At 60.5% G+C, this 12,137-nt stretch overlaps 1 protein-coding gene across 12 annotated transcripts in view; it reads left to right on the top strand.

The window, feature by feature from the left end:
• Positions 1 to 11,847, top strand: part of PIK3R5 (phosphoinositide-3-kinase regulatory subunit 5) — a 66,317-nt gene extending 54,470 nt beyond the window's left edge. For 11 of the 12 annotated variants that reach the window (XM_027567687.2, XM_027567681.2, XM_027567688.2 and 8 more), the window contains 14 exons: positions 2,717 to 2,786; positions 4,636 to 4,810; positions 5,334 to 5,487; positions 5,737 to 5,820; positions 6,090 to 6,810; positions 6,923 to 7,085; positions 7,404 to 7,511; positions 7,977 to 8,105; positions 8,218 to 8,311; positions 8,422 to 8,498; positions 9,150 to 9,243; positions 9,323 to 9,405; positions 9,832 to 9,944; positions 10,051 to 11,847. In XM_027567687.2, the coding sequence (XP_027423488.2) occupies positions 2,717 to 2,786; positions 4,636 to 4,810; positions 5,334 to 5,487; positions 5,737 to 5,820; positions 6,090 to 6,810; positions 6,923 to 7,085; positions 7,404 to 7,511; positions 7,977 to 8,105; positions 8,218 to 8,311; positions 8,422 to 8,498; positions 9,150 to 9,243; positions 9,323 to 9,405; positions 9,832 to 9,944; positions 10,051 to 10,198 (2,213 nt within the window). In that variant the 3' untranslated portion in view covers positions 10,199 to 11,847. The remainder of the gene's footprint in view (positions 1 to 2,716; positions 2,787 to 4,635; positions 4,811 to 5,333; positions 5,488 to 5,736; positions 5,821 to 6,089; positions 6,811 to 6,922; positions 7,086 to 7,403; positions 7,512 to 7,976; positions 8,106 to 8,217; positions 8,312 to 8,421; positions 8,499 to 9,149; positions 9,244 to 9,322; positions 9,406 to 9,831; positions 9,945 to 10,050) is intronic. The other variant, XM_027567692.2, reaches the window with a different exon arrangement.
• The last annotated feature ends 290 nt before the right edge of the window (positions 11,848 to 12,137 follow it).

Raw genomic sequence — 12,137 nt, 5'->3', positions numbered from 1 at the left:
TGCATGCGAAAACCGAGACTCAGGGAAGTTTAACGTGTCTTGCCCACGCTATGGAGCCAGGTGTGAGAGAGGGAACACGGGCCTTGGTATGACCTCTGCTCTGTCACTTCCTAGCTGATGACCTTGGGCAGGCTATATAAGCTCTCTGAGCCTCCCTGTCGAAAGTAGGACTGTAATTTGTGGTGATGATGGTGATGATGATGCTGATGTTTGCATCTCCCCTGGGCTTCCCATCCATTGACCGCTGCTAAGGGTGGGTCTCCTCTGTCCTCAGAATACCCCCTTGGGTACATAGTTTAGTCCCATCTTCCAGAGGATGAACCTGAAGGCTAGACAGGTAGGTAGCTTGGCCACGCTGATAGAGCTGACAAGAGCTCTACCCCTTGAGTCTATGTCTGCTTGATCCCCAAAAGCCATGTCCTTTGACTCCAGAAACCTATTCTCACATTTGCATAAAGCTCTTTCTGCCAGGAGGCATAGGCCGGGAGTTGTGTGTGATGGGAAAACCCGGGGCTGTCCCAGCTGCCATTTTGTAAGCACGTTCCTCTCTGGGCAATCTCAGCCGCTTTTCCTTTCACTTGGTGCCTTCGACCCTTTGACCTTGTGTCGAAGCAGGTACAAACCTAGATTCGGTCACTTTGGCCCATCAACTGGTGGCAGGTGAATTCTGAATAATTTTCAGTGGCCATAAGTTTCTCTCGGGACATTTGTGACCAGAGACATTTGCATTTCATACTTTTCTTGTCTCTGATTATGGAATAAAAGGTGTAGATCCATTGAAGGAAAGTCAAGCATCATTGACTAGCAGGTAGGGGTTTTCCTCAAAGAACGCTCTCACACCAAATGCATGGGTTCCCCCCAACCCCAGACAACCACGAATTCTCCAGCTCTCCAGACACCACCTGAGTGTCCCAATACCCGGCTCAGTTCTGACACTGGCTACCCAGAGTTAACGCAGACCCCACGGGTTAAGAGCTCAGTCCCATAGACTACAGCCATTTCGGATGCCAGTTGCAAGTCCCACTTTGATAAGAACCCAAAGTGAGGGACGCAACTGGCAGGGGAAAACATTATAATTGAAATCTACTCCCTACCTTTCAAAGTCTTAATTATCATTGACCAAAAGTGGTCTGTCCAAAAAAAAAAAACACAGAAAACTTTTAAAAATTTGAGTATTTGATGGCACAATATCAGTGAAAGAGATTTTTATGATTGAAAAACAGTAGTTAGGAGGGACATAACATCACTTCTCTGGTATTCTTGTCAAAGATTCTTGCCTCACGCCAATCCTGGGGTGACAGGAGACACCCCAAATCGAGGAACATTCTACAGGAACCAATCAGGACACTTGGGTCAAGATCACGGAAGACTGGGACAGACTGAGGAAGCGTTACGGGTGGAGGAGGCTAAGGAGAAATAAGTCCATGCAGTGTGGGACCCTGATAGGATCCTGGAACTCAAAGAGGACCTTACGACCACATAACATGTTTCTTGTATCACGGAGTCACAGGGGGAGATGTAGGGAAAGGGGTGGGGAGCCGCTGTTCCGGAAATCACAGGGTGCGATGAATCAGAAGTAAGCTGGCTGCCCATAACAGAAACCCGCCCAGTGTAACGCTGGTGGAAACGCATAAGGGTTTATTTTTTTCCTTCTATTAAAAAAAAAAAAAAAATCCAGTGGAAGGCCGTCCACGGTTGGCACAGGGCTCCCACTAACATTCTAAACCAGCTCTTTCCTTTTATTCTGCTCCACCATCCTTAGCAGGAAACATCGTTCTTGATGCCACTTCGTGGTCTAATGGCTGCAGGAGCTCCAGCTATCGTGGCCCTATTCCAGTTAACAGGAAGTAGGAAAGCGGGGGTTGCAGAAAGGGTATTCCAGAAGCCCCACCCAACCCCTGCAAGGGAGGTTGAGAAATGTCACCTATTGCCCTGTGCCCAGGGTCCCTTTGGTAAAGAAGGAGGATGGGTGTTGGGTGGATGCCCACAAGTTTCTGCTGCATGTGGTCCACCAGGAAGAGTGGTGTGGCAGAGCAGGACTGGTCCTGTCGGGGTGACCGTGGGCAGGGCAGTGAAGGAGCGGGGGGCGGGGGAAGGTCTCGCTTCACTCCCTCCCGGAGCTGGTGGCTCTGCAGAGCTGGAAGCCATCCCACAGGCAGGAGGGTCAGGAGAAGACTGAGCAAGCGAAGTCTGCACGACAGCATTTCCCGGGGGGACTTGAAGGGGGCGCGGAGGGGAGCTCGCCTCTGTGATGCACTTGAGTGGCCACCAGGTGGCGTCCCAGGTCCCGATAGCGGTAGCCAGTTTCAGGGACTTTCCTATCAAAATAGACATAAGGTTAACTTTTTTACTGGGGGCAGAGGCAGGGCTCAGCCTGGGAGGGACAGCAGCAGGGAGGGCGAGCTGCCCCGAGAGCCAGTGGGAAGCTGGGCAGAGGCTCACAGGGCTGGAGGAGACTGAGCTGGGGGCCCGCACACCCTCGGGGGAGCCGAGAGAGGGTCAGGGAACCCCTGGGCAGCCGCAGGCTGGCCACCCTAAAGCCTCGGGTGCTGCACCCACCGTCTGTGGGGAGCAGAGCTGCACGGGGCCTGAGCCTCATCGTGGGGGGCCAGGGGGGAGCAGACTCGCTGGCCGGTGCCGGGCCACTGGGAGGCCCAAGGCCATGACTGCTGAAGTTGCAGATAAACCCACCAACTCTCGTTTGTTTTGGCAACAGGAATCACCTACCAGCGACTGGTGAGGGCCGAGCAGGGCCTGCCCATTAGAAGTCACCGCAGCTCCACCGTGTGAGTGTTCTTGAGGGGGGTTCCCCCATCCCCACACGTCCCCCCTCCCAGCCCCATGCATCTGGTTTTCCCTTCAACACTGTACCCCCCCCCCCGCCCCCCCGCCCCAGCCACCAACAAACAGTCTTCGAGAGGACCAGGAACGCCTTGGAATAGTTGGTGATGCTTTGTACATAAGGTTGTTTCTCTGGGCTGAGGGGTTTTCCTCCGAGTTCTAAATGGCTCTGAAACTTAAACAACAAACGTTGAAAACCACCTGCACTGATCATGCCGAGTCCTGGGCACACATGACCTCACTTTGCCCCCACTTTTCAGATGGGGAAACTGGAGGTCAGAGAGGCCAAGTATTACTTCATGATGGTCACACAGCTAGTAAGCGTCTGAGCCAGGATTTAAGCCTCAGTCTTACTCAAAAGCCCACATGCTTTCTATGATGTCTTTCTGCCTGTTACTGAAATAGCATTTTCCAACCTTTTTTCGATGAGGACCTACAGTAAAAAATGCACGTTATTTTATTTTTATTTATTTATTTATTTTACGTAATCTCTATGCCCGAGTTCTGTGGGGCTCGAACTCACGACCCCGAGATCAAGAGCGGCATGCTCCACCACCTGAGCCAGCCAAGCACCCCTAAACGATGCATTTTATATGAAAGCCTACGTTCATATATGCACAAGCGCACACGCACACAGAACTGAAATGAGTTTTAGGTGAGAACACGCGTGCCGAGAAAGCATGCGGGGGGAGGGCGTGCGCCTGACTGGTCGCGTCCTGCACACAGTGGAGCTCAGCACACGTACGTGGAAGGAGTGAGCAAGTACTCAGTGGAGGAGAGTGGCTCGGGCAGGGACGGCTTGTGCAAGCCTGTCCCCTTTTTCTGACAAATAGAGAAATCAACATTTGTTTTCCCCCCTAAAGGATGGGGACTCTGACAGAGCCCGGTCCCGTCTGGGGGGCCCTGACCCGGGGCAGCCATCCACAGAGACAGGACAGGAGGGCCGCCCTCACCATGCGTCTCTGCACGGAGCCTGGGCGGGGTGGGGGCGGTGCGGGGCAGTGCAAGCAGCTCAAACCGAAGTCTCTACAGCTGGGATACTGTGATGTCTCCAACACACTTCGAGAAAACACAGCGACGGAGGGCTGATGTGGGTGAAGTGAGAACAGTCACGTGTGGCTAACTGTTAACTGAGCCATTGACACCCTGGGGGGTTCACGATTCTTTGAACATTTGGGTCTGTGTCTGAAGTTTTCCATGATGAACAGAACGTCAAGGCCGGCCTGGAGAGGGAGCTCAGGGTCCAGGAGGGGAGAGGCGGCGGTGGGGGAGGCTGGGCACACACTCCCCTCCCAGCCCCGTGCAAGCTAGCTGGGGTGATGGCTTTCGGGAGTTAGAAAAGGGGTCCCTTGTGAGCTGCAGACTCACAGGCAGCCTTGACACCTAGCCTGAACTTCCAGGCCAGCCTGCATGCAGGTGTGTGGCTGCCCGGCTCCCTCCCCACTGCAAAATGAGCCCCTAGCTCCAAGTCACCTCCGCTGAGAGGGCAGTCCTCTTGAGTCCTCCTTCGTCCATTCCAACCACATGTAGGAAAAATGTTGATATAAAAATAAGGTGAAATTCTTTTTGTAAAAATGAAGCCCCACTTTCAAAAGGCCCTTTGAAAACACTGGCTGAGAAATACTCAGGAGTAGACCATAAGCTTTGCACTTGGACCTGGGGCCCTTGAGCCAGCCCCCTGCCTCTCCCCTGGCCTCAGCCGCCAGGGGGGTTGGGGCTTAGCAGCTCCGCCAGGGCCGGATGTGAGGGGCTGCGCTGTCCACACCCCCCAGAGCCTGCCCTCTGTGCCCCCAGCACCGTGCTGTTGCTGAACCCAGTGGAGGTGCAGGCTGAGTTCCTCGCTGTGGCCAATAAGCTGAGCACGCCCGGACACTCGCCCCACAGTGCCTACACCACCCTGCTCCTGCACGCCTTCCAGGCCACCTTCGGGGCCCACTGTGACCTCCCAGGGCTGCACGGCAGGCTGCAGGTACGTGCCTGGGGCCCTGGGGCCTTAGCATCACCGTGGCTGACGTGGCAGGGCAGTGGCTGGAGGGCTGGCTACACTGAGAGGCTTTGGTGACACTGGGCCCCGACGGAGGTGGGTGGCAGCCTGGGCAGGGGGCTGGGCACGAGCCTCCGAGGATGGCATGGGCTGGGTGGGCTGGGAACAGGCTGTAGAGGGAAGCTGGAAGACCTGACTTCTAGTCCTAGCTCTGTGACGGGTCAGCTGTGTGGCCCTGGACAGCCCCCTCCCCTGTCTGGGACATAGTGGGGAGCTGTGAAGGACCCTCCCCCAACTCGGCAGTGTCCTGGCTCTGGGCCTTTCTCTTGTGACCACTTCCTGAGAAGAGGGGCCCGGGGAGGCCCCAGCCAGGCGTGGGGGGTTGTGGGTGCCAAGGCAGGGGAGGAGATGGGCCACGGCCGCCATTGGGAAGACCCTAGGAGCTCGAGAAGTCGGGCAGCCGAGCCTTGGTTCGGAGGGGCAAGCCCGTCTCCTCCTGGGCTTTCAGTCCAAGAGCCTGGCCGAGCTCGAAGACATCTTCACGGAGACTGCGGAAGCTCAGGAGCTGGCTTCTGGCATCGGGGACGCAGCCGAGGCCCGGCAGTGGCTCAGGACCAGGCTGCAGGCGGTGGGAGAGAAAGCTGGCTTCCCCGGCGTGTTAGGTGAGGCTCTTGGGAGAGCATGGCGCATTTTCCCCAGGTGGTGAGCAGTCCAAGTTGGCCAATGGTTCTGCCCCACTCCGCCCGCGGGGGACCCAGGCTCTCGTCATCTGGGTGCTCCACCACCCCCGAGGGCGGAAAGAGGCTGGCCGGCTTCCCACTCGGACCCGGCCCCGTCCAGGTGTGTGGCCAGCGCTGGTCTCTTCCTTGAGCCCCTTCCAGCCCTCACCCCCTGTCCCCCTGTTCTTGCAGACACTGCCAAACCTGGCCAGCTCCGCACCATCCCCATCCCTGTCGCCAGGTGTCACACGTACAGCTGGAACCAGGACAGCTTCGGTAAGCAGTCAGCTGGGGCCCTCATGGCGCCCACCCCTCACCCCCCCCGGGGTGGGGGGTGAGGGGGGTGCTTTTTCCTGGTCCTGCCCCCCCTGCCGCCTGGGCAGGCTCCAAGCAGAGCAGGGGCCGGTCCTGGGCTGCCCTTCACCTCCTTCCGCCCTCTTCCTCCCTCCGGGGCCGGTCTGAGCCTGTCGCCCCTCCCGAGGGCGTGCAAGAGGGGTTTCAAGGACCCAAACGCCCAGACGGTGCCTCCCCTGGCTTCCCTGCAGACATCCTGCAGGAAATCCTGCTCAAGGAACAGGAGCTGCTGCAGCCAGGGATCCTGGGGGACGATGAAGAGGAGGAGGAGGAGGAAGAAGACTTGGAAACCCACGGGCTTTGTGCCCAGAGGGACTCACTGCTCTCCACCAGCTCGGCGGTCTTCCACGACTCCGACCTGTCCCTCGCCTCGTCCCAGGCCTCGGGGCCCGCCCTCTCCTGCCAGCTGCTGACCTCCTTCGTCTCGGGCCTCTCGGACGGCGTGGACAGCGGCTACGTGGAGGACAGCGAGGAGGGCTCCCCCGAGTGGCCCAAGAGGCCGGGCGGCCGGGAGCACCGGGGCCACCGCAGGCCCGGGCAGAAGTTCAACAGGATCTATAAACTCTTTAAGAGCACCAGCCAGCTGGTGCTGCGGAGGGACTCCCGGGGCCTGGAGGGGGGCTCGGGCTTGGGCCTGCCGCTGCGGCGGGCGGGGAGCCTCTGCAGCCCCCTGGACGGCCTGCCGCCGCCGCCGCCACCGCCCCCCGCGCGGGCCCAGCGCTCGCGCTCCCTGCCCCAGCCCAAGCTCAGCGCCCAGCTGCCCAGCTGGCTCCTGGCCCCCGCCTCGAGGCACCAGCGCCGCCGGCCCTTCCTGAGCGGAGACGAGGACCCCAAGGCATCCACACTACGCGTCGTGGTCTTCGGCTCCGATCGGATTTCGGGGAAGGTGGCTCGGGCCTACAGCAATCTGCGGTAGGAGCTGGACCAGGGGGCCTCGCTCTGCCCGGGGCGGGGCGGGGGGCGGGGGGGGGGGCTGAGGGTCCGCGAGGGACCACGCTCCTCTCCTCGCCTTCTTCTTTACCAGGCAGCTGGAGAACAACCACCCGCTCCTCACACGGTTCTTCAAGCTTCAGTTCTTCTACGTGCCTGTGAAGCGAGGCCAGGGGACCGGCTCCGGTGCCTGCCGCCCCCCTGCCAGCCAGACGCCCTCACCCCCCACAGACTCCCCGAGGCACCCCAGCCCTGCGGTATGTCCCCAGCCCCGGGCCACATGCAGTAGGGGCGCAGAGTGGGCACCTGCAGGTCCAGTGACCCGACGGGGGCTGGTGAGAAGTTGCCAAGAGCAGCCACCGTTTCTAGGGGGGGTGCCTTCTCCCGCTTGAGCCTCGCTCTGGGGAGCAGCTCCTGCCCTGCACGTGGGGGCGGTACCTTGCTGGGTGACACAGACTAAAGATTCGCAGATTTCTCTCGGGGCTGGGAGGAGCTATGGTTGGGGCTGGCAGATGCCATCTGTGGCCCTGGGCGGTGGGGGGGGGGGCTGGAATGACTCTCACCCCTTGCCCCAGGAGCTGGAGAGCACCAATGACATCTCCCACTACCTCGGCATGCTCGACCCCTGGTATGAGCGCAACGTGCTGGGCCTCATGCACCTGCCCCCCGAAGTCCTGTGCCAGGTGAGTGGCCCCCAAGGGGGGCGGGGGGCACTGACTGCAGTCGCACAGTGCTGCTCGGAGGCCCTGGTTTCGGGGGATCCAGCTTGAGGCCTCCAGGGAGGACCGGGGTGAGAAGCGCGACTGAGCCCAAATTGAGGGCAGTGTCAGGGCGGGTCCCAGCAGGCTCTGGGGGACCTTAGGCTTCAGCCCCCTTCCTCACTTCCTCTGGCTTCGTCCAGCTCGGCCAGGGCCCTCCGTGGTGGCCCTGGTGGCCGGTGCGGGGGCTCTGGAGGCTGGGCTGTGGGTCGTCCCCCGACCATTCTGTGTCCTGCTTTGATCCCACCACCCCCTTGCCTGGCTGTCTGCCTCTGTCTCCGCACGTGTGTGTGTCCGTGTCTCCTGCCCTCACGTTCCCTTGCTCCCTCGCTTGCTCGCTCGCTCACTGGCCACCGGTGCCTCTGACCGGGCTCTGGCGCCCACCCTCAGCAGTCTCTGAAGGCGGAATCCCGGCCCCTGGACGGCTCCTCAGCCCAGCTGCCCATCCTGGCGGACATGCTCCTCTATTACTGTCGCTTCGCGGCCCGGCCGGTGCTGCTGCAGGTCTATCAGACAGAGGTAAGGACCCCCCCCCCACTGCGGGCACCCCCCCCACCCCTGCAGCCAGCAGCCCCGGGTGGGGGGCCCCCTCCGGGAGGTCCCCACTGACGCCGGCCCTTGCCCTCTGCAGCTGACTTTCATCACCGGGGAGAAGATGAAAGAGATCTTCATCCACTCCCTGGAGCTGGGTCACTCTGCCGCTACACGTGCCATCAAGGCTTCGGGTGGGTGCTGCCTGAGCCCCGGGGGAGACGGGCCTGGGAGGTGGGGGCCCTGGGGTCTGGCAGGGGTACCGGAAATGAGAGGGAGTGACAGTCTGTCCCGGGTGGCCCAGGTCCTGGCAGCAAGCGTCTGGGCATCGATGGTGACCGCGAGGCCGTCCCTCTAACACTACAGATTATTTACAGCAAGGTGAGGCTGCTGCCTGGGGCCCCTGTCCCTCTGGGGCCTGCTCCTGACCCATCCTCACCCAGAGTCAGCGCCCCCATGTGCCCGGGCCCCAGTCTTTCAGCTGGGAGGCTGCAGCAGGCTTCCCTGGACAGAAGGGGAGGGAGTGGACATCCTTCTCCCCTTTGGCCTCCAAGCCCCCCCCCCCCCCGCCCCGCCCGGTGTGCTCTCCCCCCAGCTGGATGTGCTCAGCGGCTCCCGTGAAGTGTTAGGGCCTGGCTGCAGGGCTGAGGGTGAGGGGTCCAGAGGCACAGTGAGGGAGAGCCCAGCGTCCACGGAGCTGGCGTGCCTGGCTGGGTGCATGGGAGGTGGGGCCGCTTCGGAAGGGAAAGGGAGGATCTGGGGGGCCGGAGGGTGGGAGGGGCGCCCATGAGCCCACCAGAGGGCGCGGGTGCTCCCAGCTCTCCTGCCCTCAGATCCATGGACCAGGCCAGCGACCTAACGCTCCTCCCGCTCCCGGTAGTCATCAAGGTCTATAGGGGATGGGGAGTCCGAGGGCTCTCGGTGCAGAAGCGAGCGGGTGAGAGCTTCCCGGGGGGCGCCGACTGCAGGCAGCTCCGTGTGGCTGGTGGGCCCCGGAGTCCTCCGGCTGAGAGGGTCTGGCTGCGTTTGCAGGGAGCCATCAGTGGACGAAGCCGCTGGAGTAACATGGAGAAGGTGTGCACCTCTGTCAATCTCAGCAAGGCCTGCCGGAAGCAGGAGGAGCTAGGTGAGGGGGCGCGGGGCGGGGGGCACGACAGGGCGGCGCCGCCCCTCAGAGCCTGGCCTGAGCCGCCCCTGCCCCTCAGACTCCAGCATGGAGGCCCTGACGCTAAACCTGACAGAGGTGGTGAAAAGGCAGAACCCCAAGTCCAAGAAGGGCTTCAACCAGGTAAGGACGTGCCCCTCTCCGCCGTGGTGCCTTCCGGAGACCCTGGCGCAGGAGGAGAGGTAGGCTGGGGGTGTGGTTTGGGGTGCACACGCTGTGGGGTGCCCTACGGGCAGATGTGTCTGCGTGCAAAGGCTCTGGCGGGCAGCCGGGGGAGCCCCGGGTGCGCGCAGAACGGCTCCGTGTGGGGGACCGGGGCCTCACAGTGGGGCCATGGGAACTTCTCCTGGGGGCACGTGTTTCTTCCAGACCCGGGGAGGGTGGAGGCCGGAGAGGAGGCAGGGCCTCACGGAGGCTGCCGGGCCCTCTCCCGAGCTGGCCGTCAGCCCCGCAGGGCGGCTGCTGGGGTGGCCTGAGGCAGAGAGCCGCCCAGGGCTGGCAGTTCTGGGGCCGGGGATCGGGGCGGACTGATGGGGGCCTTTCTTCCAGATTAGCACATCACAGATCAAGGTGGACAAGGTGCAGATCATCGGCTCCAACGGCTGCCCCTTCGCAGTGTGCCTGGACCAGGATGAGAGGAAGATCCTGCAGAGCGTGGTCCGGTAGGAAGGGGGGCCCGGGGAAGGGGCTCGCCTCTGTGCCATGTGCTAGAACCCCGGAAGGAGCTGCGGGGATGGGGGCCTGCCCTTACTCCCGCCTGCCCCACAGGTGTGAGGTCTCACCTTGCTACAAGCCAGAGAAGAGCAGCCTCCACCCCCAACCCCAGAGGTCCCCGGACCCGCCAACCCAGGCCCCGCCGGACCTCTGCTCCCTCCTCTGCCTGCCCATCATGACGTTCAGTGGAGCTCTGCCCTAGTGGGACCCTCACCAGCCTGGACAGGAAGCCCTGGGCAGGCAGCCTCCCGGGAGGCCCTCCCCACATGGTGGCCTCGAGGGTCTCGCTCCCTCTGGGAAACTAGATGGCCCTCTGTTGGATCAGGCCCTGCTATGGGCCTTGCAGTGGACAGTGGGCAGGGGATTGGTGGTTTCTGGGCCCTCAGGGCTGTGTGTAGGAAAGACACAGGCATTAGGGAGAGAGCGGCTGGCCACACCGCCCCTCAGATTCCTCACGGTGGAGAGGAGAGAGATGGATGAGCTGACCTCCAGAGGCCCTGGCCGCTGGTGTGGTCTAGGATCCTTTCTAGAAAAATCTGAGGCTCTGGTGCTCTGGGGTGTGGTTTAGGCCTCCTCTCCCAATGCTTGGCTGGAACCCCCACCTTAGTTTGTCTAAATCTTGGGGGGGCCCTTTGTATCTGGGGTTCAGTCCCCTCCACTCTGGGGCTCAGGTGGTAGAAACAAGACTAGGAATTTCTTCCCAGACTCTCAGTACCACCCCATCTCTCTTTCTCTCTCTCTCTCTCCGCCCCCCCCCCCCCCGCCTTGTCTCTCAAGTTCCCTGGGTCTTTTGAAAAACAGCACTAATCCTTTACCTGTCTACTCTCAGCCCCTGGAACATATTCTCTCAGGAGCCCCTTTCTGGATCTGAGAGCCTTGGGAGACAGGGCAGGCATTGATTCTACAGCTTGGTTACCTTCTAGCTCAGTGACCAGAAGGAAGTGAATTAGCTTCTCCGAGCCTCCACATCCTCAGCACTAAGACCTTCAGGGGTTGAAAAGAAATTGTCCGCTAAGCACCTGGCCCAGTGGCTGGCTCATAGCTGGTGCTCAGTACAGATGAGTGGCCTCACCCTTAAGCGCCTACGCCCCCCCCCCCCCGCCCCCCGCCTGGCACTGGGACACTCTCACGGCCTCTGGGATGCTCTTCATTCACCCTTGAGGCAGAACCGAGGCTGAGGGAGTGAGGAGTGGTCAGTTTTACCCTCTGAAGGAGGAATGGCCTTGGCAAGGCTAAGCGGAGGGTTGCACGGGTGCCCCCAAGCCCTCGCCGACTTCTCTTCTGGATTGGGCCCCGTGACCCCTGCTCCCACGTCACGCCTTAGGCTGGTGCACATTGCATATGGAGGCTTCCAGCCCCAAAGTTCACTGGCACCATTCTGGCATCTGGGCCGGATCCTGGAGGGGTCGAGGGAGAGCCTGGCCTCCGGAGGCTTCATGCCTGGCTGGGGGAAATGGGTCACAGGACATGAGAGCCAAGAACGTAAAGCTGGCAGGTTGGAGTGGTTTGGAAGCGGAAGCAAATGTGGGCTAGGGTGGTAGTGGGGGAGGGCAGGGCTGAGGACCAGGATTTGGATGGTACAGGTGGAGAAAGTAGCCATGGAAGATGATCGCATCCTGCCCAGAGCCCCTCCGTCCCCTCCTTCTGCTTCACCCGGCTCCAAAGGTTCGGGGCTTACAGGAGCCCCCGAACCCCAGCCTGTCCTCACCATCTGTACTTGCTCCACGCTCCAGAGAGCAGCCGGCCGTATATCTTTCATAGTTTTTTTGTTGTGTGAACAGGTTACTACATGCTAAACGGATATCAAAAAATAAATAGAATTTAATATTATTTTCAAATAAAACTTGGTTAGTCTCGTATTTCTTGACCCCCAGTCTCGTATTTCCTGACCCCCATTTGCTGCATGATGAGTAACTGCTAGTTGCTTCGTTAACATCAACCAGTGTACATGCAGCGGCAGCAGTCAGTTCTTGGGGGTTGTCCTATTTCTGTTTTTGTGCACGAGAGGGGTAAGCAGAGACATAGGATGCCTCCTAGGGCCTGGGCCTGGAAGTGGCACGGTGCCCGTTCTGCCAAAATTCAATTGACCCAAATCAAGGAAGCATATCAACCCATAGATTGAATAAATTCGGCAAATGTCA

This window comes from Zalophus californianus, chromosome 16, assembly GCF_009762305.2.
Source record: "Zalophus californianus isolate mZalCal1 chromosome 16, mZalCal1.pri.v2, whole genome shotgun sequence".
NCBI lineage: Eukaryota > Metazoa > Chordata > Mammalia > Carnivora > Otariidae > Zalophus > Zalophus californianus.
Note: the sequence above shows the minus strand (reverse complement) of the source record. Positions and strands in the feature narration are given on the sequence as shown.